Genomic DNA, 27567 nt, shown 5'->3' with positions numbered 1-27567 from the left:
AATTATATATTATTTTGTTTTAGCAAATTCAACACTCATTGACCTCCATACAAAAATGTTTCACTTCATGTCTTATTTTCTTGGACATATTTTGGGCGGAGTAAACCTTCTCGCTTAGCCTCTTCCTGTTACAATATTGCAACAAGTAACAGTTGGACACGGCCTGGCTGAGCGGCGCCCTCTTTCAGAAATCTGGTTTGGAAAACAGAACAAATGGCGGTTGACAGCTCGAGAACTGCTATTCGATTCGAGTGGTAGGCTGTGCTGTAATTTTCGAACCGAAAAGGGGTATGAATAACGTTTGGGGCTTTTAAATTATATTTGATGTGATAGAATTTAGCCAGCACATTGCATCAAAGCTTCCGTTTCCCAACATACATTTTAGTGTAGCCTGTCCTGAAGTGCATTAGCTGCATTTTAGAATGTGGTTTCAAAATTCTGTGCATGTCTCTGCCACACTTCAAAGCATTACATAAAAAATGTATTAACTGCAGAAATGTTTGCAGGCCCAAGGGTTTCCAATGCCAATATCAAACAAAATGTCATGACCCTACAAAAGCTGTAGCCTAAATTGCATTTACATATCAGTCTTTCTCTGGCCAGTCTCTAAGAATATGACTCATCATGCTCTCCAGATGGACAAATTTAACAGGGAAGGTAACTATGGCCTGTGTGACTTGTGAGCAGCTGCAAGGCACAGATATCGTCAGGGTCCTTTACAGACTCCTCAATACCTGCTCAGACCATTCAGTGAAAAAAAACTGCCAAGCACCTGTTGTCAAAATGGAAGAAACTCTACAGCCACCCCTATGACATCTCAAAGCAGAAGGGAAGCAGAGAATAATTCACTGTCATTGGAGAGAGCATGCTGGCTGATAAAGCTTGTCTGGCAGACAGAGGTGTCCTAGCTGCTGGTGATGCTAGTAAACCAGTGGAGTTGGGTGCGTCTTGTGAACATGTGGTTTTCCATACTGGGTCCGAGGACAGAACACTCACAAATGGGACCAAGTGTGGGAGAGCTAAGGGAGAAGGGGTGACATCGTGGCAGGCAGCTGGTCTTTTGTCTTCGGAGTCAATTTTGCCCACCCTCTCAAAGCAGTCAGAAACTCCTGCCACCACTTCCCTGGGTAACCCTCCCCCTGTAAGGATTCCTTTGAGTTGGCTTTGAGGACAAAGTGCATCCAGCTCCTCCTTGGTGCCCTCAATCCAGAAACTTCCAAGGAGACAGAGGGAAAGACTGCAGAGAGGAGGAGGACTGCAGAGGGGAGGAGGACTGCACATCCACCTCTATGACGCGAATGTGCAGCCCGCGTCTTAGAGGTGCACATCCATGCACTGCACCGTGCAAACGAGGCCAAATACAAGGCCTGCATCAGGGGTAAGGTGGCCAACCTAACGAACCCCAAAAACGGCCACCTTCGGTGTGGTCTCCTGGGCGGCAGCCTGGGGCCGTAAGTCTTCCCCGGGATGTCTGTGGAGGAGATGGCCAACGAGGAGCTCCAGCGGCTAAGGGAGGAGTACTCGTCACGGGGGGGAGCGAGAGGCAGCTCCCCCAGGACCTGGAGGGGACACCCACCCAGAAGCTGCGGTGCGAGGGGTCGGACTGCAGGGTGACGCGGATGTCCTGGGGCACGCTGTTTCTGCCGGCGTGGGTTCGCCAGGCCACTGCAGACCAGGATGCCATGACCTTTGTGACCTGTAGCAGGTGTGGGGAGCAGTGGTACCACAGCGGCTGGGTGTGCCTCTGATAGGCCATCCTCACCACACCACATGTAAAATGCCTGCTTTGTTTTTGTCGAGATCCTGATGATACGTCTTCACCCTATCAAACTGAATAATGTCATGTTTTAATGACAGAAATTAAGAATTACATTTAACATTTTACCACATGATGTGTTGTATGCATTACATTGTCATTAAACTTGCTGCGCTACATACTGTAATACAAAAGTGTTTCTCTTTCTTTTACAATTTCTTTCTCATTTGCCATTAATAGGTACTGTGTGTTTAGCATGGGGTCTGTCTGTGTGTGAGAACACAAGATGTAGTCCCTATGTTGACATTTCTGTTGAGCTGCAGAGTAAGACCCATGTGGCCTTCCTGTGGTCGTGTGACCCTGTGAGCAGCACAAGGAGCATGTGACCCATTAATCAGCCCAAGATACAGCTCCGGCAGGGTCATGTCTAGAAGAGATACAGCTTATGTCAAAAGTAGATTTGTATTTTATTTTAGCTAACCATTTTCCGAACCTTAACCTAATTATCCTAACCTGCTGTGTAAATTCTCGTAACCTGCTACGATCTCAATTTTGAGATCCAGAAAAAACCCTCTGGCCGGGGGCTTGCTGATCTCCCACGATCCTTCACTTTCTAGCCCACAGCCAGTGCTAATGACTCAGCAGCCCATCATTGTGATGACAGTTGGACAAAGTTAGCTTAATTAGTTATTCTCTGTGGGCAGGGATAGGGGTTTGAAGATATATGGAATGATAGCAGCATTTCATATCAGATAAGATTATAATGAATGGTTATATTGCTAAAGAATGTTCAAGTTACATTGCTAAATGGGTATATCTTTCATTGAAATGGCCATTGAACAGCAGGAAATGTAAGATTATAGTATATGATTTGTTCTCAGTGTTTTTATAATGTGTCTGTACACATTATAGAGACATCTGTATCAGAGTCATTGGAGATATCATTATGTTTTATCAATTTAATTAAGTTTGTGTTTCACTGTCAGTATGGCATGTGTATTTTCAAGGAGTGGCTTTTCCAAAGTCCATGCAGTTCCCTATCTTATTGATAGTCTCCCTATTTATAGCCTTTAACTTTTCAATCGTTGTCTGATAACTTTCTTTCTTTGAGACACACGCGCGCGCTCGGGCAGTATGTGTGTACTGTGCATGGTGGTACTTACAAACATACACAACTTCACAATCATTCACATTCACACTGTTTAATACATTGCTTGTGCAGGCTTTTCTGCCCACTCCCACACTGATAATATTACAATAGATAAACGTTATCAAGTGGAAAGTCCACATTCTTCTATCTTTCAAAGAGCATACTATTGCTGATACTCTACATTGAGGTACAGCAGAATACAATGTAGGGGAGAGTGGGATAAGTTCGAGCCAAAGGGGTAAGTTGAGCCACCCTTGTTTCTACGGAAACCATACACAAAATGTATCTTTTTACCAAATATTTAGGACGAGGTCATCATTTCATGGAGTCTGTTAAGGAAGAAACCACATGTAAAAAGTGGTAAGCAAGTTATGTGCAAGAAACTGATTTTCACCAAGTCATATGACTTTGTGTTAGACGTTTCATGATGCTTGTATCTAAACCAAAGTAGATAATTTTACGATTGTTCTATACATAATTTGGGGTCAATATGAGGTCCTACACCTAGCATGAAATTGCATCCTTGAAGCTGTGTGGGCTAAAATAGTCAAATGTTTGCCATGGGGTAAGTTGAGCCAATGGTTGAGCCAATCACAAGTTAAGCAAATTGAAGTGTTTTCTTCCCAGGCATAATGCAAGGCATTTTCGCTTGGATATGAGATAACAACAGGGCCTGGTCTATGTTAAGGTGTTCAGCCTGCAATGTGAATTGTGTAGACATGGTTTTAAAAAGGTAGTGGTAATATTTCATTCAGTACAGACATTTGTAGGCGGCTTAATTTACCCTCTCCCGGGGCTCAACTTACCCCATACTACAATTTATCTTCTTAAAATCTGATTTTAAACCTAACCTTAACTACACCGCTAACGTTATGCCTAACCTGAATTTGGACTTTTGTAGACAATTTTGACTTTGTGGTTGTGCTATCTAGTGGAAACCGTGTTCTTGTCACAATGGGGCTTGGCTATCCCTGACAAAGTGCAGCGTTTGAGTGATTGACTGTGTCATTGACTAAAAGATTGCTATAACATATGATGTAATTAGCTTTAAAAAAAAAAACTACCCATTGCGTTGTAAGATCTGACATGTGAAAGCAACTCCTGAGCAGAGGAACGCGCCCATTGTATGGAATATTACAGTGACGTCATCACAATATTGCCAGAGATGTTTTGTATGGGCATTGCCATGGCCACATTCAAAAGCCATGACGCATCAGTGTTTAGAATGTCAATTTCCTGCTATACTTTCATATACTTTTTCAGTAGTAAAAGCACAATTACACACACATTAATAGCATCCTTTATCCATTTTGCCCACAGTAGGCGTGACAAACGATCGGTCATATGAGCGTCAGTAGCGCCATGTCACCGGGAAACCTCGGCAGCTTGTGAGGATTTTGCAAAGGGATGGCACCGCCGAAGTACATTATAAACAGCAAGGTACAGTTGTAACCAAGTGATACTATTCGTTGTTAGATATTTTAGACTTTCACATTTAATGTTAACTATATATATATATATATATATATATATATATATATATATATATATGCCTTTACCAATTAGCCTAGCCAGCTACATTAAGCCAGTTGATGTTTAAGCTATGCGCATGATCTTAGACTACGTGGTTCATGGCAAGCGAGCATTTGGTGCTTTCGGGACAACTGGGAACTGGAGAAAAAAAAACGAAGTTAAACCATGAGTCGGTGATATTCAGGTCAGAAAGTCGGAGCTCTAAAAAAGCTGCCCAAGTTTCCGAATTGTAATTTCGAGTTGGATGACAGTTCCAAACGATATTTCCCAGTCAGAGCTCGTTTTTCCCCAGTTGTCTTGGACGCATTGAAGTCAAGGATGTCCGAGTTCAGAGTTGTTTTGAACGTGGAAAGTGATTTACTGTATATTCACTAGCAGTCTTTATTCCTATTGTTTGTTTGTTATTTAGGCCATGGGAGTCCGCTATACTTATTCCATACGACAGTCTTGTTGTTTACCTGCTAATCAACCTACAGTACTACCAAAGCAAGTTTGTTTCAAATAGCCTATAGCTATAGCCTACGTCTCTTTTCAGATCATCTTCGCGATTGATATGTGTTCACTTTTATCCAAGTGTGTCATCAAGCAAACATTCCAAGCTTCTGCGCATGTCCTATCCAACCAAGTTCTCTGTTGGCTAGTGATATATGTAATGCTGGGGATAGGACCAGATTGGCTTGTTCTACAAATCAGTGGTATGATATTTTAGTAGGGCTCTCTGTTAAATAGATGGAGCATTACCATTTACCATAGTAAAAAAGAATACCATTGATTACCATGCTGATAATGCTCAAACAGTATATATATTTTTTTCTAACTGAACAGTTGGCCTACTTCCCCTTTTAAAATGTGTGTTTGTGTGTGCCACAGGTGCAGAAAGGCAGCATAACAAAGGTGCAGTCAGTCAGTGTCCTCTCTCAGTCAAGTTATATTCCGGCACATTAAATTCACTGTAGTTGGCTGAGGCGGCTAACAATAGGCAAAGTCTTCAACCAATTTGACTAACAGGATGTGCGTCTGTTACCTATGTCTCTGACCTACTTGGGCTGATTTGCCCATTTCACTACCCCTTTGGATGTTATTATATCATTATGGAAATGGATAGAGGGCTAGAGAAGATTTCTGAAGTAGTTAACTCCATTGACTAGAGGTCAGTGGTGCAAGTCATTTCAATTTAGTGACACAGTGTTGTCACAGTATTTGAGGAGCCTGCTGAACACTACCTCAATCCGAGACAAGACATTGATCGATTATGTGATGGAGAGGCATTGAGGGGGTGATAAGCTCACATTTCTCTACACATTCTAACCCCTTCATCACCAACCAGATAACAGTTGGAGCCCTGTTTAAAATTGTCACTCTGGAAGAAGGCTCAAACAGGTCTCACAGGGATGTTAGGAATTGGATGATCGGATTTTCTGTTTTTTCTCATTAAAAAAACAAAACAAAACAACAACCTTGAAATATAATTAATAGAACTGCAAGTGGGTTGACCCACCTGGTCTCTTGGACTAATTTGGGTCTTTGTTTGTTTAAGGATAACACTCTTCTTTACTTTCTCAGCAGCGTGCAACGTCGGTCATTGCTTAATAGCAGAAACATTGAACCCGTCAGTGTGTTCGTGTGTTACTGGATTAATAACCAAGGCCTACAACAACCTGGAATTGTAATACCCATACCAGACATCCATTAGACTAATAGGGTTGAAATGAACGACATTCATTCTAATTACAGGAACTTAAAGGCCTCATTAAATGCACGTCATGGAATCCTTTGACATGTTCACGTAGTTCATCATCGTCATGGTATTAGTCTGACATCATGCCTTCTGTTATTTTCTAACAGGTGCTGAATTAGGCTATGGTTTGCCCTGATACGTAACGGTAAGAAATGGCATGTGTTGCAACAATTAAGAATGTATTACTGGAACTGTCTCTTGTGTCCTTACACAATGCATTCTATACTCAACTGTACTACTGTATTGTGGTAGGATAAACTAAGTTTTAGGCCTATCGTTGTCTACTTTACGATCGGCCAAACTCATATTTAATGCAAAGTGTCTGCTCTGAAGCCGAGCTTTATGCATGCAAAACGGTCTCGTGGTGTGTGTGTGTGGCCTCTGGCAACAGCTTTGCTCATGTGATTCTCTAAGAGATGCTCATCTGATCATTGTCCATGTGACACATGCTGAGAATATTACAACTCCTACAACAGTTAATGTCGGGCAGGAGAATGCTACGTCTTCATTGGATAAGATATCAACTACTAGACTGTATAGCATTGTGACTGATTTGACTTTAGCTGACTACAGATGAGGTACTGCGTTCAAATTGTTCATCTGTGTTTCTTAATCTCATTTTCTTTTCTCAGACGGTTAACAGAGCAATCAATCAGTTGATTGATTAACCTGAATGACTGTCATCTATTTGTCAGGTAGCAGCAGCGCTTCCCAGACCATCTCCCCCCTAGCCAGCTACTCCACCAACCCTTCAGCCCAGGCCCAAGCTCAGTCATGACAGCCAAGTCGTCCCTGCTCAAGGTGATCCTCCTGGGGGACGGCGGCGTGGGCAAGTCCTCTCTCATGAACCGCTACGTCACCAACAAGTTTGACACGCATCTCTTCCACACCATTGGCGTGGAGTTCCTAAACAAGGAGCTGGAGGTGGACGGGCGCACCGTGACGCTCCAAATCTGGGACACGGCAGGCCAGGAGCGCTTCCGCTCGCTCCGGACACCCTTCTACCGTGGCTCCGACTGTTGTCTCCTAACCTTCAGCATGGATGACAACCAGAGCTTCCACAATCTCAACAACTGGAAGAAGGAGTTTGCCTACTACGCTGATGTCAAGGAACCCGAGAAGTTCCCATTCGTGATCCTGGGTAATAAGTTGGATGTGCCAGAGAGGCAGGTTTCAGGCGAGGACGCCCGCCAGTGGTGCCGCGACAACGGCGGCCACCCGTACTTTGAGACAAGCGCCAAGGACTCGACCAACGTGGCGGCGGCGTTTGAGGAGGCGGTGAGGAGGGTGCTGGCGCAGGAGGAAGGGGGGGAGCACCTCATCCCGACGGACACAATGGACCTGCACAGGAAGCCACGCTCTGGCGCCTCCTGCTGCTGAGATGTAGGGGTGATTACCTTTATTTGACTCTTAAAGGCCCAATGAAGCTGTTTATCTCAATTTAAAATGGGCAAAAATGGATTTTTAGCAAAAAACTATTTCTCAAGCAAGAATATGGCTAAGACTGGGAAAACTAGCTGTTATTGGAAGAGGGGTTTGAAACTGTCTTTGTTATTGGTCTATTAACCAATCAACCGCATAGTGATGTCACCATGGAAAGCTGAAACTCCCGCCCATGCAAACCTGCTGATTATAATGTCCTGTGTAGATTGTATTTTCAACCACCAACTATCAGGAAATAAACTGATCACATTTTTTCACAGTTTTTACAGTGTTTGTTTAATCAGCTGTTATACAATATGAATTTTGACTGCACTGGGCCTTTTTAAAGAGACAGTAGGAGCTCATTTGAACTTCTGCTGCCCAATTCTGGCCAACTTGGCTGTAACTTGTGAGTACTGATGATACCAACGGCCACTTGGTTCCAATTCTCCATTTTTAGCTGTGGTTAATGCATTCGTTCTGCTCTGTGCTCCTCCCTTGGTTTACACGACTGCATGTGCACGCGGACACACAGCCTGTTCATAACGTCATACACACCGACCCACTTAGGCTATATAAGTTTCATCATACACAGGAGTGTACATAGTTGGGCCTGCTATTTGACCTTTCTTTGTGCTGGCGAGAGTGTGTGTTATCAGTGACCACTACGATCAAGAGATTATTTTGTTGTGCATTCCTCCTCCCAAGAGTTGCACTACTACTGTGCTGAAAGACACATACAGTAATCAAGTAATGACTAAGTATTTACATTTTGGTCATAGCAGACGCTCTTATGCAGAGCAACTTACAGTAGTGAGCGCAGTACATTTTATGTACTTTTTCATACTGGTCCCCCATGGGAAACGAACCCACAACCCCGCAAGCGCCATGCTATACCAATTGAGCCGCATGGGAAATATTACATTGTCATCCCATCTATTAAATGGGCTGAATGTGCCAAATTAATATTTATTGATTGTTAAATCGTATTTTGAATTGTTAGTGGTGGTATTCAGTACACAGGCTAACTGAACGACAGTATGTGTTGGGGTAAAACCAGATGGTTCTGTCCAGTCTCCATCATTGTACAAATGGAAAGAGGATTCCAGTCAAACCCAGTTCTCTGATTATTCTCACTTGATGGGCGATGTGAATTCGAAGCCGTTCATTGGCTGGATCACGTGGTCTATAGTGCAGACCAACGTCTAATGGACTCCCATCAACATCCATAAGTATGTCCAGCATTCATAATGACTGTTAGAGCTTTAACATGTTTAATCTCATCCCATTTCCAAATCAACCGTCAAAAGCCTTTTTATAGGGGTCTCCAGCGCCAGCTGTGCCATCAGAGTCCCTGGGTTCGCGCCCAGGCTCTGTCGTAACAGGCCGCGACCGGGAGGTCCGTGGGGCGACGCACAATTGGCCTAGCGTCGTCCGGGTTAGGGAGGGATTGGTCGGTAGGGATCTCCATGTCTCATCGCGCACCAGCGACTCCTGTGGCGGGCCGGGCGCAGTGCGCGCTAGCCAAGGTTTCCAGGTGCCCGGTGTAGCCTCCGACACATTGGTGCGTCTGGCTTCCGGGTTGTATGTGCGCTGTGTTAAGAAGCAGTACGGCTGGTTGGGTTGTGTATCGGAGGACGCATGACATTCAGCCTTCGTCTCTCCCGAGCCCGTACGGGAGTTGTAGCAATGAGACAAGATAGTAGCTACTACAACAATTGGATACCACGAAATTGGGGAGAAAAAGGGGTCAAATTTAAATAAAAAAAAAAGGCTTTTTATAGCCATGTTAATGTGGAATGTCAGCTCACTGAAGCATGTAGATTTTTTTTAGCTACAAAAACATTTAATTTATTTAGTCATTCATTATGCGAACTAGTGCACCCGAAGCCTCAGGATATAAGTGCATTAGCTAGCCTAACTGTTCTCGGAGAGTTTGGAAATGAATGGCTTCTTAATGTTATGTTGCCTGGACCTGCACTAACCATTTAGGAATGGAGCAGCAAACCCAGGGCCATAGTTTGTGATAAGTAGGCTATTAGCGGACTTGTGCTATCATGAGTTGTGTGTACTATAGCCCCAAGGAAACCAGTCTTGAATGCATACCAGCTGTTTCTATGTTTTGCTGTAAAACAAGACCAACCATGACATACCAAAAACGATTTTGTTTTTATGTTAAAAAATATATATACACTGCTCAAAAAAATAAAGGGAACACTTAAACAACACAATGTAACTCCAAGTCAATCACACTTCTGTGAAATCAAACTGTCCACTTAGTAAGCAACACTGATTGACAAATTTCACATACAAATGGAATAGACAACAGGTGGAAATTATAGGCAATTAGCAAGACACCCCCAATAAAGGAGTGGTTCTGCAGGTGGTGACCACAGACCACTTCTCAGTGGTCCTGTGGTCCTATGCTTCCTGGTTGATGTTTTGGTCACTTTGGAATGCTGGCAGTGCTTTCACTCTAGTGGTAGCATGAGACGGAGTCCACAACCCACACAAGTGGCTCAGGTAGTGCAGCTCATCCAGGATGGCACATCAATGCGAGCTGTGGCAAGAAGGTTTGCTGTGTCTGTCAGCGTAGTGTCCAGAGCATGGAGGCGCTACCAGGAGACAGGCCAGTACATCAGGAGACGTGGAGGAGGCCGTAGGAGGGCAACAACCCAGCAGCAGGACCGCTACCTCCGCCTTTGTGCAAGGAGGAGCACTGCCAGAGCCCTGCAAAATGACCTCCAGCAGGCCACAAATGTACATGTGTCTGCTCAAACGGTCAGAAACAGACTCCATGAGGGTGGTATGAGGGCCTGACGTCCACAGGTGGGGGTTGTGCTTACAGCCCAACACCGTGCAGGGCGTTTGGCATTTGCCAGAGAACACCAAGATTGGCAAATTCGCCACTGGCGCCCTGTGCTCTTCACAGATGAAAGCAGGTTCACACTGAGCACGTGACAGAGTCTGGAGGCGCCGTGGAGAACGTTCTGCTGCCTGCAACATCCTCCAGCATGACCAGTTTGGCGGTGGGTCAGTCATGGTGTGGGGTGGCATTTCTTTGGGGGGGCCGCACAGCCCTCCATGTGCTCGCCAGAGGTAGCCTGACTGCCATTAGGTACCGAGATGAGATCCTCAGACCCCTTGTGAGACCATATGCTGGTACGGTTGGCCCTGGGTTCCTTCTAATGCAAGACAATGCTAGACCTCATGTGGCTGGAGTGTGTCAGCAGTTCCTGCAAGAGGAAGGCATTGATGCTATGGACTGGCCCGCCCGTTCCCCAGACCTGAATCCAATTGAGCACATCTGGGACATCATGTCTCGCTCCATCCACCAACGCCACATTGCACCACAGACTGTCCAGGAGTTGGCGGATGCTTTAGTCCAGGACTGGGACTATCCCTCAGGAGACCATCCGCCACCTCGTTAGGAGCATGCCCAGGTGTTGTAGGGAGGTCATACAGGCACGTGGAGGCCACACACTACTGAGCCTCATTTTGACTTGTTTTAAGGACATTACATCAAGGTTGGATCAGCCTGTAGTGTGGTTTTCCACTTTAATTTTGAGTGTGACTCCAAATTCAGACCTCCATGGGTTGATAAATTTGATTTCCATTGATAATTTGTGTGATTTTGTTGTCAGCACATTCAACTATGTAAAGAAAAAAGTATTTAATAAGAATATTTAATTCATTCAGATCTAGGATGTGTTATTTTAGTGTTCCCTTTATTTTTTTGAGCTATATATATATTAGTTGGTAATTTGACAAAAGACAGTGATGTCACCAGTATTCAAATGCAAACCAGTCATTTTTACAGCAGGGTTCCCAAACTGGCCGCCTGCAGAACACCAAGTTCTCTCAGCATATACAGTACCAGTCAAAAGTTTGAACACACCTACTCATTCAAGGGTTTTTCTTTATTTTTACTATTTTCTACATTGTAGAATAATAGGGAAGACATCTAAACTATGAAATATCTCATATGGAATCATGTAGTAACCAAAGAAAGTGTAGATTTTAGATTCTAGCCACCCTTTGCCTGGATGAACATTTTGGACACTCTTGGCATTCTCTCAACCACCTTCACCTGGAATGCTTTTCCAACAGTCTTGAAGGAGTTCCCACATACTCTGAGAACTTGTTGACTGCTTTTCCTTCACTCTGCGGTCCAACTCATCCCAAACCATCTCAATTGGGTTGAGGTTGGGTGACTGTGGAAGCCAGGTCATCTGATGCAGCACTCCATCACTCTCCTTCTTGGTCAAATAGCGCTTACACAGCCTGGAAGTGTGTTGCGTCATTGTCCTGTTGAAAAACATGAGTCCCACTAAGCACAACCAGATGGAATGGTGTATCGCTGCAGAATGCTGTGGTAGCCATGCTGGTTAAGTGTGCCTTGAATTCTAAATAAATCAGTCACCAGCAAAGCACCATCACACCTCCTCCATGCTTCACGGTGGGAACCACACATGCGGACATCATCCGTTCACCTACTCTGCGTTTCACGAAGACACGTTGGTTGGAACCAAAAATCTAAAATTTGGATTCATCAGACATATTTCCACCGGTCTAATGTCCATTGCTTGTGTTTCTTGGCCCATGCAAGTCTCTTCTTATTGTCCTTTAGTAGTAGTTTCTTTACAGAAATTCGACCATGAAGGCCTGATTCACAGTCTCCTCTGAACAGTTGATGTTGAGATGTCTGTTATTTGAACTCTGAAGCATTTATTTGGGCTGCAATTTCTGAGGCTGGTAACTCTAATGAACTTATTCTCTGCAGCAGAGGTAACGCTGGGTCTTCCTTTCCTGTGGCGGTCCTCATGAAAGCTAGTTTCATCATAGCACTTGATGGAAAGAAGGAAATAAATTCCACAAATTAACTTTTAACAAGCCACACCTGTTCATTGAAATGCATCCCAGGTGACTACCCCATGAAGCTGGTCGAGAGAATTCCAAGAGTGTGCAAAGCTGTCATCAAGACAAAGGGTGGCTAATTTGAAGAATCTGAAATATAAAAACACTTTTTTGGTTACTACATGGTTCCATCTGTTATTTCATAGCTTTGATGTCTTCACTATTATTCTACAATGTAGAACATTTTAAAAATAATGAAAAACCTTTGAATGAGTAAGTGTGTCCAAACTTTTGACTGGTACTATATATCATTTTTGTTGGACATAAGACTATAAAAACACTGGGACGTGTGTGATTTTTTAAAACTTGGAAATCGGTTCCAACGTATTCCCACACATTAAAGAAAGATACATGTGATCGTATACAAATGTAAGGAAGGTTTGAAATGATTGTTTTAGTCAAATATTCGATCTTTGGGCTTCTTGTCGTCAATTTGCAGTCTAAAAATAATTGACCCTCTGCCCAAGAAAAAACATTGTCCTGTTCCTGTGTCTTGCATTAAAACATGAACCAACCTGAAACACTATCAATACGGTCTTAAAATGTATGTTTTTGTGTGTTGAAATAAAGTTGGCCATTTTAAACCTGCGTTGAAGTAATATGCTCCACCTGTGGAGTGCGTTTGGTCTTCCACTGACCACTGTACTGTCGGTCAACTGTAGGCCAAATACACTGCTATCCTAATTTGTGTGCCCCTCCTTGGAGTGTAGGGTGAAGTTGCTCCTAGACGGTGATCTTGGGTCAGTTTTGTATTTCCCCCACTAATGGTTAAGCTTACGATTGGGGGAGGGGATCCTAGATTTGTACCTAGGGGAAACTTCACCCCGGAGCTACCCTTGGTCTTAAATCAATGGTTTTGGACTACCATTTTAGGAAATGTACAATGCTACATTTTCCCACCAGGTGGAGTCAGCATCTCGCAAAACTCTACAAGGGACAACCTTGGGGTGTTGCCTATCACTGTGGTTGAGGGTGAGCACTGGGGGCGCGTTCAGCGGGATGCAACATTTTGGAACCTTCAGATAGCCCATTTCTATGTAGAACAAACACGCCTCTTTGGCAACTGAACTGTTCAGAGCACATTTGTCATTCATCTCATTGCATGTGTGTTTAACAGGAAGTCCAAACTTGTAAGAAAGAGACAGATGAGCAGCTCTTTCACGATAATAAAAAATATCGTTTTTTACTAGAGAAGGTTACAAAAATCATCACTATACAGGAATCATAACTATTTGAAACTTTAAAAAGAAAAGCAATGATGAAACGACTACAGGGACTACAATGTCATCCAAGGTACAATGGATATCTTTTTTAAAAAAAGAGAGTTGAGTGGGGGCAAACGCTGCCTACCATAGTTGTCAGTACAATTGACGACACATCACCTGAAAAACTGCAAAGACACAGTCATGTCGCCTTCATGCAATAACGAGGAAACGACACACCCTGACTGACACGCATCTTATATGAAACGGCACATGCCCTCGCCTACGTCGACCTGGTGGCAAAGCACACTGTACTATATCAAACATAACACACCTGGGAATATAGTCCTTTTTTCAGTATTTAGACGTTTGCACACGTGGACAATACCGACATGCCTTTTCATATGAAAGTTAAAAGAATCATCGTTTCACTGCTGCGAGGAAGATCACTCGAGAGCTTTGGGACTGTAAGGTTCTTTCTGCAAAAATATGATTCTGAGGTAATTGGTTTTACCGTTTCGAGCCCTAGTTGTTTTGAACGGTGTCAGACATTTTACCTTGGAATTCTTTTGAACTTAACATGAATTGGGGTATTTAGAGTATAGTGTATGTAGGTAGAGAACATCGAACAGAACAAGGCTATGTCACTAACTCAATTTAGACTAAAATGCAGATAGAACCTTATAGTCCAGGAGCGCTTGAACTAGTCAGTGATCATTATTATAGAATCGGTTGTGATAATAAATGATATTGAAAAAAAAAAGAACATTCCTGACTTGTTATATTGTAAACATCCAAATGGTATCTGTCCATATAACAGGCCTAAAAATATGAGATGGGTCACTTACATTTGGCTTGCCACAGTAAAATAATCACAAATAAAGTTCGTCATTACTTTAGCACAGGGAAAGATTCAGCAGTCTAAAACTTTTTTTTTTTTTAAACATTGAAAACCATTTGGTACATTTTTTTCCTCCACATTTCAAAATGTACACAATACAAGCACCACCGCCATCATGACTCTGTACTTGCTTCCTTCTCACAACATACCGTTTTAAAAGATGTCACATTACTATTATATTTAATGCAGAACTAGTAATAGGATGCTAAACATATTCTCCAAAAGGAAACATTTACATATTGGTAATCAAAAGGTAAAATAGCATGGTAAAACATTGACCGTGCTCTCCACATTCAGGAGATGTCAGTCAATGGAACTTCCTTTGGGGCGGTCCGTATATTTACAGGTGAACTTCACCCCTTTAAAGGGTGGACTTGTCTCGAGGAAAGCGAACGTATGATTCCCTTCACAGTTGTGTACAATGAACAAACATTGGGACTTTTGCTAAGTTCACTTCAGCTGTGGCCTTGCCTTGTAACAAGCACGTGCTTAAGCAGTAAGGTGTTAGCCTGGTCCCAGATCTATTTCTGCTGTCTTGCCAACTCCTATGGTCATTATCATGCCAAACATAGGAGCGATACAGCACAAACAGATCTGGGACCAGTCTAGTGGAGTTTTTAATTTAGGTTTAGTACCTGAGGTATATATATAATGTATCACTTACAAACAGAACAAGGCAATCTGACCTTGAGTGTTGGTTTGTCCTGTGGGTTTAGAAGCAAGGCTGTTTCCAGAGAAAACCTGCCATGCAGAGGGCTAGGTGGAGGTTCACTGGCCTGGTCCCAGATCAGTCTGTGCCGTCTTGCCAATTCTCCTATGGTCATAATAACACGACAATGACCATAGGAGTTGGCAAGACAGCACAAACAGATCTGGGACCAGGCCAGAGGTTCATCTGAAGGTCAAAGCATTGCGTTAGCACTGCAGACAGCTGCTGACAGAACTGCTGCTTTGGGCCAACAGTCACATTAGTGCATGTGTCCAATCCAGTTAGGGTACAGCACACGTTTTTCTCCTCAGGCCAAAATGAAGAATTACTCAACAGAAGTAGCTGGATGTCAATAAAGGAATGGGAAAGTTAACGTAATAGTAGGAATATTTTCTAAGAGAGGCACCCTGAGATGCTGTGTATGTAATGTATTCATGTTTTTTTTTTATTCTACTTTACTTTTTTCTATTTTTAAATAGTGCAAACGTTACAAGCATTTCCATTTTTTTAAAGCAAAAAACTAAATCAGGTAAAACAGGGTTGTGATAAAACACCAGAGATAAGAGAAGACCAGATGAATATAATAATAGTAAACCTGTCATACTTTGTAGTATAAAAAACAACAAAAAAACATTCATACATACACATTCACACAATATATTCATATATATAAAACACCAAAAAACAGGACATTTTGTGGCACGCTTCCTCAGGAGTTGTGCAGACAGTGACTTTGTTGTTAGGCGGTTATTAGGAGCTGGGTTAGTGCTGTGCTGTGATTGGCTCAGAGCAGTTAGGCTATGGCAGCAGGGTTGCACTCAATAACGGTCCAATCGAGAGCAAACGTTCGCAAACAGGAAGAGGTACCACCTAACCTGAGCTCATCCAATAGGAACTTCTTATATACCTGTTTCGTTTGAAAACGTTTGCTCCCATTTGGACAAAGGACCTGATTCAGAGGTGAGAAAAGTGTGCGCGACTCAGACTTGTCCATTGATGTCAATGGAAGACATGGGCTGCATTTTATATACACAGGCAGTCCAATTCTGATATTTTCTTCACTAATTGGTCTTTTAACCAATCAGATAAGTTCTGAAAAAGAATTGATGTGAAAAGATATGATTGGTCGAAAGACCAATTAGTGGGGAAACAAATCAGAATTGGGCTCCCTGTGTAAATGTAGCCAAAGTGTGACAATTTGAGTTGAGCGCACATATCTCAAGTCAGAACACCGCCCATAGTGAAGGAGACACAGGTGTTGGTTTTACCCAGAAGGGGGTTGGAGGTTAGGTGTGAGGAAGTGTGTTTGGCCGGTTCTTATGAGTAAGAGGAGTTGAGACCCTCCTTGGAGCCACCCTCCTCCGCGTCGTCGTCCTTTGTCTTGATGTCCTGGTACTCGTTCTGGTTGCAGGAGCTCCTCAGGTAGGCCCAGTTCGCCGACAGGATCATCAGATAGTGGATCTGTGGAGAGAGGGGAGGGGGGGGGGGGGGGGGCAGAGAGGGGAGGGGGGGGGGGGGGCAGAGAGGAGGGAGGAAGGGAGAACAGAAAGAAAGAGGGAGGGAGGGAAAGGAAAGTGCATAGGGTGGTGGCCAGTGAGAGGGTTAGTTAGCCAAAGCAAGCTACATGACTAGAAGCCACATGTCATGTTGACCAGTCTACCAGATGTCAAATGCGACACATTAGCATTGCTACTGTACAATGTCAGTATTCTTTTGGTTAGGTTGGCTAGGTTAGTATTAGTCAATTACAGTGGGGATTCATTTTCTCCAAACAGTCACTATCCTAAAAAGAGAGGACAATGGTCTTGGTTTTTCTTCACATTTTATGTTTATTTTGCATAAACTAAAAAAGGCACAACGTCTTTCATAACAAATATCACAAAGAGGCACAAGCCTAAACAAGCTAAAAAAAAGACTTAACTTCAAGCTAGACAGTTGGCACTTGGGGGAACGATATTAAAGTGTCGTTGGAAAGAACTATATCCTTCGATTGGAATAACTACAGAATATTACAGTAATCTGAAGCTAGATACAGCAACACAAATATTCCCTTGTTCTTACACTGGCGTTGTCCCTTTTGTATGGATGAACTATCCATCCTCAATGCTCTGTGGCTGCTCTACTCGAATGAACTGGTCAACCTCACCATAGCCTTGACTAGTGGTCCCACATGGTGCTGTACTGGATCAGTGCTTCTAGGTACATATCCTGTCTGGAGAGAGATTGTGAGGGACCTCAGCCATGTTGGCTAATCAATGCACTCGCTAGTCCCCTCAGTGTGGTTCAAAAGGTGTGTGTGGCAATAGGCTTGGACGCAAAGGCACATAGATCTATCTGTATTACGTTGACAGTAGTGTACGTTTCTCTATATGCTACAGTACATACTCCCCTCCCCACCATTCGGTCTTTCTTTCTCTCCATCTTTCTTCCTTCCTTTAAACCGTCTTTCTATTTTTTGCTCCCTCTGCTTTCTACCATTTCTCTCATTCTCTCGCTCGCTAATATGACTCGGAGAACTTTGTGGAGCGGCGGCCGCCGTGGCTCATAAACTTGAGAACAGCATAGTTATACGTGGTGGCCATCATGTAGATCAGCTGGGAGGGAGAGACGAGAAGACAGACTGGGGTGAGAAACAAAGTCAATGACCAGGAGGCCCTTGGGAGGCCGTTGCTATTATTGGGTGGCATCTGGCTAGATTTATGCAGTACTGTACCGTCACATTGCTTCACATTGCATACATCTACAAACAAAGTGAGATTGCTACGGCGCGCACAATTTCAGATGGCCGTGATACGTGCTGAATCTTCTCACACCCACTAATGAGCAATCCAAGTTTGGTGGAGTAGCTGAAAGGCATTAAGCCCTGTTGCCTCAGTGGAGAGCATGGCCTCATGACCCCATTACTGATTCCAACTGAGGTCAACTAGCCATCACATAATGACAACCACACCGATTGGATAAAACAGCTTAATGATTTGCAACAAAAACAAATCATTAGCTCTACCTACGAAGACTTAAACACCCTATAGAAGTCTTATTCTATCATCTCTGGTGCAAAATACCGTGTGGACAGAGTCTCTTGTGAGGCATTCCTCTCCTTTGTCCACAAAGCAAATGTGGCCCATGTCAGTGTGTGTCCAGCCAGAAGCTATAGGGCAGACTTACACCCTCAGGAAAAGTGAGTCAGAACCATGAAGCGTGGAGGAGGGATTACCATGGCAACAGATCAGCATGCCATGGCAACTCATGCAAATGATTCAAACATGGGGAATTCGGGATATAGGGCATCCAAAGCTTACCAATGCAATGAGGGTGGCGCCTGCCCCAGCACACGCAACAATGTACAGGTGGAAAGACAGGTAGAACTGGAAAACATGGAGACCGATCTCTGGTTAGTGATGATACTTTGATTGACACTCATAAAACATGTCCTTTCCACAATCAGCCTCTGTATAATTGCAGTACAGTGATGAAGAACGTTCTATTTTTGCGCTTTTGACAAATGTATATAACATTTTTTTTTTTTAAATAAGTAGTGAATAGGAAGGTTTATATGATATTCCTATTATATGAGGTTCATATGATGTGCGTAAAGATTTACAGGAGGGGGAGGGGGTTGCCGTTCTCACCTCGCTGGTGCTACAGACGTCTCCTAGTGTAGATCCGCAGGCTTTGCCGGGTGTCGCGTTCCATGGGATAATACCTACACGATCAGGAACAAGAGATATCGGTTTAGGAGCGACAACTGTGGCTTTAAGACAGGCCCCATTCAGGGCAGAGTGGCCAATCACTTCATTTGGTGGGTAAAACCAGTTGAGTTGACGGAATGCGATAGTAAGTGTTAACACGTCCTCTCATTCAGATGCATAACTGTTTATACCATCTTGTCATGACCTCCGCCGAGGTCGGTCCCTCTCCTTGTTCGGGCGGCGGACGGTGGTCGACGTCACCGGTCTACGAACCATCGCTGATCCATCTTTCATTTTCCATTGGTTTTGTCTTCTTTTTTTTCTACACACCTGGTTTTCATTATCCAATTACATGTTCATGTATTTAAGCCTCTGTTTCCCCCATGTTTGTTGTGAGTGGTTATTTCTATGTTCAGTTCGAATCATGATGGCTGGTTTTCTGACAGGTGCTGTGTTCACCCGTGCGTTATATTTACCCTTGGTTATTGGTCAAGTGTATTTGTGCCTTTGAGTAAAGTGCATTGCTCACTCATTTTGCTCTCCTGCGCCTGACTTCATGCACCAGCTACACTCACCTTCTGACACATCTGCCATTAAAGAGGACAGATGATGCACTGCTTCAGGGTGATGGTAACAGTCGTAAACATGATATGGATGTCGATGCAGTAAATGACTTAAACACCCTATAGATATTGACATGTAAAGGTTAAGTGTTGTCAGCACCCGTAGCGAAGGCATAATGTTTATAAGATACAGCCTACCACTGCCAAGTGGACGTATGTCACACTGCATTAGGCTCTTATGCAGGGCTATATCGTGATATGGCGAATATACGGACGTGTTTTTCCTGGACGCTATAGGCAGAATGGCCGTCACCTGAATATGTGTCACACTCCTAAATCAAATCAAATATATTTATATAGCCCTTCGTACATCAGCTGATATCTCAAAGTGCTGTACAGAAACCCAGCCTAAAACCCCAAACAGCAAGCAATGCAGGTGTTGAAGCACGTTGGCTAGGAAAAACTCCCTAGAAAGGCCAAAACCTAGGAAGAAATATGTGTGTATGTGTGTGTAAACTCATGAACCAGGTTGACATAATCACACGGATCAGTGTGTGTGTGTGTGTGTGTGTGTGTGTGTGTGTGTGTGTGTGTGTGTGTGTGTGTGTGTGTGTGTGTGTGTGTGTTACTGACTGACACTCACCGTACTGCCTGACGTCCACACAGATGGAGTCCGGATCGGTGATGTTGGCGATGGGGGACTTCATGGCAGCACAGGTAGTCCACATGTTGTAGAAGAGGAAGACTGGGATGGCTGAGAAGCCAAAGATCCCCAGGAAGGCCAGGCCCAGGATATATGTAAGGAACACAAACTGATGAAGAGAGAGAGAGAGGAGTTAGTGACATCATCATCCTCGTCGTTATCGTCAATCATCACACAAGCATTTCGCAACACCCGCAGTAACATCTGCTAAAAATGTGTACGTGTCTAATAGAATTTGACCATTGCCATTTACCGTCATTGTAATCTACTGCTACACAAAACACTGTACTATGTATAACTATCCCTCAATACAACGTCACCTAATGACCGAGGAGATTTAAACCCAAGCTCGTCATCAACCTTGTCGCCATATCGTCATCCACATTACCCTGATACACGACACAGTACCTGGTTAGAAGGGCGGAGACAGTTTCATACGACGTTAGCTTGGCGACACTCGGGAGAATACAACCGTCCTCATAGCAGCCTTAAAAGCTGATGTTACTGGACATCTGCAGCAATTACACTGAACAGGCTAGAGAGGACAAACTGTGCCAGTTACCCTCCAGGGTTTGTGTACAGCTGTATGTGTGTGAATGCATGCACGGCGTGTGTGTGTGGTTGTACGTGTGTGCATGTATTCATGAGTGCAATATGTGTGTGTGTGTGTGTGTGTGTGTGTGTGTGTGTGTGTGTATACATGCATGCGTGACCGTATTTGTGTGTGACCATATGGGTGGGTGTGTGTGTGTATTCATGTCTCACCGTGGCTGTGATGCAGCGGCCACACACGGTGGTCTTGAACTGGCTCTGCAGCTCCTTCTTGACGGCGCTGGTGGTGTAGAAGCCCTCAGCCAGCAGGATGATCCCATAAACAAAGAAGAAGGAGGCAATGCCGTAGATGACGTACTGCATGGTCTGGATCCTGCTCGGACGGATACAGTAAACAATGTGAAAACGGGCACATTCATATTGAATAACCTGGATAAGACTTGTTCAAAGACATATACCTTAACAAACGGTAAAGGTTGGCATATAGGTAAAGACATATAGGAGATACATACAGAGAAAGTAAGATCCCTTTCTCTCCCACACACACACACACACACACACTACCACACCACTCGCCCCCCCCCCCCCCCCCCCCCCACCCCACCCCACACACACACACACACACACACACACACACAACTTACACGATGGTGAGCGTGGCGTGGTCAGTGGTGATCTGGGAGAAGTGGTTCTCCAGCATGGTCAGTGTGCCGGTCAGCGCCACATGACCACACCCGCAGAACAGAGCCACGCCCGAGAAACAGAGGATGGTGGCCACCAGCGAGGCGTAGGGCACGCCGCCCAGACACTTGATGCAGCATTCGAAGCAACCTGCAGAGGGAGACAGAGAGCACCTTGCTGAGAAGGAGCAAAGAACTACATAGTTGGTCAACGTTTTTGTTGTTGAGCTACATTAGCCTAGAACTCAGCCTCTTGCTACATTATAATGTAGGCACACATTGCAACTATACTATGTATGTATTTGTCCTGGAGAGCAACGGTCACTGCTTAATTAATCATGAATTAGTGAATTCATAAATGCTAAATGTGATCCGATTTAGCAGCCCATGTCATATCTGACTGAGAAAGGGATTCACTGTATGCTGTAGCCTGAAACCCTTGAGGATTAGCATTCTTGCTAACCTGTGTTGAGTAAACAATGCTTGACAGAAACAACCAACTCACATTTACAGTAAAGTTGATACAGTAGTCTCATTGTCTCCAACCAAGAGCCACAACATGTCTTCTCTTCATCCATCTCAACCATATTGGAAACATTTTCACTTCATCATTGCAACTTTCATAGTTAGAATTGACACGCTCAAGCACCCAGGAGTGTTCAATTTGACGTGTGTTCGTTAGTACAAGCTCCCATCTTCCCCTCTACTTCCCCCAAAAATAATCCCTTTCCTTTGTCTTCATAGAGAAACCTTTTGACCAATGGCATGAATAATGCACCGTCTAATTCTAAATGAAAACCCTTTTAACCAATGGCATAAATAATGCACGGTCTAATTCTAAATAAATGATTGCTACTTATTGTCAGAGCAGTGGTTTCTGGGCCACAGGCAAACAGACCTGGGCCGTGTTCATTAGGCACCAAACGGGAGAAAACAGACAAACAGGGAGGGACTACCTGAACTTTTTTCATTTTCAGCTTGTTTTCGTTTTCCATTGCAACGCGTTTTTCTACGGTGTGCCATAATGAATACGACCCAGATGTGTGGAACTGCAGCTAGTTCAAATCCTCCCCAGCACACAGAGTGGTCAGATCTCCTACTGGATGTTCATAGAACGAATGCAGAACCAATGCTAACCAGTGCTAGCACCACGAGATGCTAGTGTTGACCTTTGACTTCAAGAATTGCTAGACTAGATCCCTGACCAGTCCTCTGTGCACAGCACCCAGTCATACCATCTAAATGGACACTACTAGTTCAACACAGGCAGGATGAGAGAGTTGAGGGGTATACTATATTAAATAGTATTGTGTCATATGGTGAGTCAATGGTACCCTGATATTTTGCTTTGCCAATGGCAGCTACAAAACTCCACAAAATCAAAACTCTATAGCGTCGCCATGGATTCCATTCTATTCGTTTTGTTTCAAGACCATTCAATCTGACGTGGCATCGGCAGTGCACTGTGATAAGCTCACAAAGAGTTACGGGCAGGGTTGTAATGAAGGACCATTGTGGGAGGCAGTGGAGCGGGTTTGACAGTGCCATGGTTGCTGGTTCCTCAGAGGAGGCAACAGCAGTGTTGTTAGAGGGGAAAAGAGAAAACGAAGGAAAGAAAAATGAGGGGAAAAAAACACATTACATTGAACACAAGTGCTAAGGCTTATGTAACTGCCCGTTATAAATAGCATTGCAAACGTGGGATGTTACATCGGGGAAGATATCGCACTCTTACATGTGCCACTGTTTCCATGACAACCTGCTCCAATTGGCATCTCTCACACTAATTACAGACCGGCAAATATCTCCAGGAGTGTTACGGCTCTTTCTTTCACAGTTATTCCTCCAAATAAACAAATCCATTGTGATTTTATACATTTTCCATTTTGGAGGAGGATGTAGCTATAGTTTATTTGTCGTACTCAATTGATGAGGCTGAAATGAGTGTCGGGACAGAACCCGACTGAAAAGAAGGGACCTATAGGCTATTCCGTTTCTATAGTGACGGGTGACAGAGTTGACTGTTAATGACATCCACAGGCCAACATCAATGGCATCCCATAATATCAGGCAAAGCATTTAGTCGCCCTCACTAGTGTTGCTTCCAACTGACGATTCACAGGACTATGGACTTCAACATCCACTGGATATCAACAGTTTGCTACAGGCATTGAGATAAGAGTGCTACAGGCATTGAGATAAGAGTGCTACAGGCATTGAGATAAGAGTGCTACAGGCATTGAGATAAGAGTGCTACAGGCATTGAGATAAGAGTACTACAGGCATTGAGATAAGAGTGCGACAGACTCTTGTCTGCATGCTAGGCCTAATAGTAATACTTCCAGACAGCACTAAGGTTGGCTTATCCAGAAAACACAAGGGGTTAAACCTAAGAGGCAGCTGCTGCTGAGCGAGAAGCTAAGACTCCAAGATGAGGCGTTGGTTGGTTGCATAAGAGTACGGAGATGGAGCGAGCGTTGCATAATGGATCTCTATCCCATTAATGTTAATGAAGTACCAAGGCATGGCATGGATGGCTGTGTAGGGGCCACTAACTACTAACTCCTCCCATCTCTGAGGAAAACCAGGCTAAATGACGGAACGCCAAATGGGTTGGTCGATCTGGAACAACTCGGTCTGGTTCCCCTGACTTGTGCCCCTAGTCAAAAGGACAAATGAAATGGTTTACTTCCATCTCAAAAGACAACCATCCTGGCAGAGCCCAAAAGGGATTGGTCGAAATGGGACAAACAGGTCGGGCCCCCTTCAGTCTTGTGCCCCCTCGTCAAATGGAATGGTCCACTTTCTGCTTTAAACTGTGGGCCTGAACATGCAACATCTGAGAAAAGAACCTGGCTAAACGACCAGAACTCAAAGGGGGTTTGTCGAAATTGGAAAAACAGGTCGGGCCCACCTGAGTCTTGTGCTCCCTTGTCAAATGGAATGTTCCACTACTACTCCACTTCCTGCTTTAAACGAGGGGCCTCATCCGGGGCTATGCTGCCTGTGGCAATGCGAGCTGAGCTGAGCGTTTATCATCACAGTTAAAGTGCACTAATGGGAAACAGACAGGCATGAGCGGACGGCCTCGGCGGACCAGAATGGAAATCGATGGGGCTATTCATTATAGGCGAATTTAGGTGACAGAGCGAGGTCGAGTCCATCTCTCTCACTTTGCCCTGGTTCTCTCTGGGGTGAAATATGAGAACTACAGGGCCCCAATAGAGCTATGGACAGAGACCTCAGACCAGACACAAGGCTACATATCTATATGCCCAGTAGAGCTATGGACAGAGACCTCAGACCAGACACAAGGCTATATATCTATATGCCCAATAGAGCTATGGACAGAGACCTCAGACCAGACACAAGGCTACATATCTATATGCCCAGTAGAGCTATGGACAGAGACCTCAGACCAGACACAAGGCTATATATCTATATGCCCAATAGAGCTATGGACAGAGACCTCAGAACAGACACAAGGCTATATACAGTGGGGCAAAAAAGTATTTAGTCAGCCACCAATTGTGCAAGTTCTCCCACTTAAAAAGATGAGAGAGGCCTGTAATTTTCATCATAGGTACACTTCAACTATGACAGACAAAATGAGAAAAAAAGAAAGAAAATCACATTGTAGGATTTTTTAATGAATTTATTTGCAAATTATGGTGGAAAATAAGTATTTGGTCAATAACAAAAGTTTATCTCAATACTTTGTTATATACCCTTTGTTGGCAATGACAGAGGTCAAACGTTTTCTGTAAGTCTTCACAAGGTTTTCACACACTGTTGCTGGTATTTTGGCCCATTCCTCCATGCAGATCTCCTCTAGAGCAGTGATGTTTTGGGGCTGTTGCTGGGCAACACGGACTTTCAACTCTCTCCAAAGATTTTCTATGGGGTTGAGATCTGGAGACTGGCTAGGCCACTCCAGGACCTTGAAATGCTTCTTACGAAGCCACTACTTCGTTGCCCGGGCGGTGTGATTGGGATCATTGTCATGCTGAAAGACCTAGACACATTTCATCTTCAATGCCCTTGCTGATGGAAGGAGGTTTTCACTCAAAATCTCACGATACATGGCCCCATTCGTTCTTTCCTTTACACGGATCAGTCGTCCTGGTCCCTTTGCAGAAAAACAGCCCCAAAGCATGATGTTTCCACCCCCATGCTTCACAGTAGGTATGGTGGTCTTTGGATGCAACTCAGCATTCTTTGTCCTCTAAACACAACAAGTTGAGTTTTTACCAAAAAGTTATATTTTGGTTTCATCTGACCATATGACATTCTCCCAATCTTCTTCTGGATCATCCAAATGCTCTCTAGCAAACTTCAGACAGGCCTGGACATGTACTGGCTTAAGCAGGGGGACACGTCTGGCACTGCAGGATTTGAGTCCCTGGCGGCGTAGTGTGTTACTGATGGTAGGCTTTGTTACTTTGGTCCCAGCTCTCTGCAGGTTATTCACTAGGTCCCCCCGTGTGGTTCTGGGATTTTTGCTCACCGTTCTTTTGGTGACCGCACGGGGTGAGATCTTGCGTGGAGCCCCAGATCGAGGGAGATTATCAGTGGTCTTGTATGTCTTCCATTTCCTAATAATTGCTCACACAGTTGATTTCTTCAAACCAAGCTGCTTACCTATTGCAGATTCAGTCTTCCCAGCCTGGTGCAGGTCTACAATTTTGTTTCTGGTGTCCTTTGACAGCTCTTTGGTCTTGGCCATAGTGGAGTTTGGAGTGTGACTGTTTGAGGTTGTGGACAGGTGTCTTTTATACTGATAACAAGTTCAAACAGGTGCCATTAATACAGGTAACGAGTGGAGGACAGAGGAGCCTCTTAAAGAAGAAGTTACAGGTCTGTAAGAGCCAGAAATCTTGCTTGTTTGTAGGTGAGCAAATACTTATTTTCCACCATAATTTGCAAATAAATTCATAAAAAATCCTACAATGTGATTTTCTGGATTTTTTCATAGTTGAAGCGTACCTATGATGAAAATTACATGCCTCTCATCTTTTTAAGTAGGAGAACTTGCACAATTGGTGGCTGACTAAATACTTTTTTGCCCCACTGTATCTATATGCCCAGTAGAGCTATGGACAGAGACCTCAGAACAGACACAAGGCTACATATCTATATGCCCAGTAGAGCTATGGACAGAGACCTCAGAACAGACACAAGGCTATGTTTAGTTCTCCACCTTCAATGATTCCCATGTTGTTTGGGTGGAATCTGACACTTTTATACAACCAACCTTCAACCAATTCAGACAAATCTGTCATTCTGCCCCTGAACAGGCAGTTAACCCACTGTTCCTAGGCCATCATTGAAAATAAGAATTTGTTCTTAACTGACTTGCCTAGTTAAATAAAGGTTAAAAAAATAAAATAAAATAAAAATAGACAAGAGTATGAAAAACCTACTATGGGTATATTTACAATTATAAACTGGTTGGCTGACAGCCGGATATGACAAAACATTTTTTTTTACTCTAGTAATTACGTTGGTAACCAGTTTATAATAGCAATAAGGAACCTCGGGTGTTGTATCCAGGCACTCTGTGTTGCGTTGTGCATAAGAACAGCCCTTGGCCATATACAACACCCCCTCGGGCCTTATTGCTTAAGTATAATGTTTGGTGAAGTATGGGAGCCTACGAGGCTCAGTTGGAGAATTACAATGGCAAAATAGGAAACTGTCTTTCGTTTGTGGTCTATATTTCTGCCAGCAGTGAGAGAATAGCAAGGGCCTCCAAAGGCTCTCGCAAACAACCCCTCTCAGTGGTTCTGCTGTCAAGAAGTTCAGCCTACTGCTTTGTGATGTAAGAGAGGGGGGAGAGACAGAAAATCAGAGAGAAAGCGAATGGGGCAGAGAGAGAAAGTAAGATGAAGAGAGAGAAAGAGGAAGCAAATGGGAGAGAGAGAGAGAGAGAGAGAGAGAGAGAACATGTGAAAGTAAGCAAAGAGCACTTTCTTTGGCCCGGGGGCCAGTGAATAGTGGTTGCCATGGCAGCATGTTACCCACGACCCAGTTGAGCGGAGCCTGTAGCTAG

At 44.0% G+C, this 27567-nt stretch overlaps 2 protein-coding genes across 5 annotated transcripts in view; one reads left to right on the top strand and one right to left on the bottom strand.

Moving 5' to 3' along the window:
• The first annotated feature begins 4257 nt into the window (after window positions 1-4257).
• Window positions 4258-7877, top strand: LOC139372514 (ras-related protein Rab-9A-like). Its single transcript, XM_071112242.1, has 2 exons — window positions 4258-4346; window positions 6873-7877. Exon 2 carries the CDS (start codon window positions 6952-6954, stop codon window positions 7555-7557), a length of 606 nt encoding a protein of 201 aa, XP_070968343.1. The 5' UTR covers window positions 4258-4346; window positions 6873-6951; the 3' UTR covers window positions 7558-7877.
• Window positions 7878-16619: 8742 nt separating this feature from the next.
• Window positions 16620-27567, bottom strand: part of LOC139373176 (neuronal membrane glycoprotein M6-b-like) — a 30776-nt gene continuing 19828 nt past the window's right edge. For 2 of the 4 annotated variants that reach the window (XM_071113345.1, XM_071113343.1), the window contains exons 2-7: window positions 21480-21666; window positions 21049-21208; window positions 20224-20392; window positions 18958-19031; window positions 18628-18693; window positions 16620-16789 (exon numbers count right to left, since the gene is read on the bottom strand). In XM_071113345.1, the coding sequence (XP_070969446.1) occupies window positions 16646-16789; window positions 18628-18693; window positions 18958-19031; window positions 20224-20392; window positions 21049-21208; window positions 21480-21666 (800 nt within the window). In that variant the 3' untranslated portion in view covers window positions 16620-16645. Of the gene's footprint in view, window positions 16790-17137; window positions 17923-18627; window positions 18694-18957; window positions 19032-20223; window positions 20393-21048; window positions 21209-21479; window positions 21667-27567 lie in introns of those variants that run through there. The other 2 variants (XM_071113346.1, XM_071113344.1) reach the window with 1 other exon arrangement.

This window comes from Oncorhynchus clarkii, chromosome 18 (genome assembly GCF_045791955.1).
Source record: "Oncorhynchus clarkii lewisi isolate Uvic-CL-2024 chromosome 18, UVic_Ocla_1.0, whole genome shotgun sequence".
Classification (NCBI taxonomy): Eukaryota; Metazoa; Chordata; class Actinopteri; order Salmoniformes; family Salmonidae; genus Oncorhynchus; species Oncorhynchus clarkii.
The sequence above is the reverse complement of the archived record's forward strand: the minus strand, read 5'-3'. Positions and strand labels throughout refer to the sequence as shown.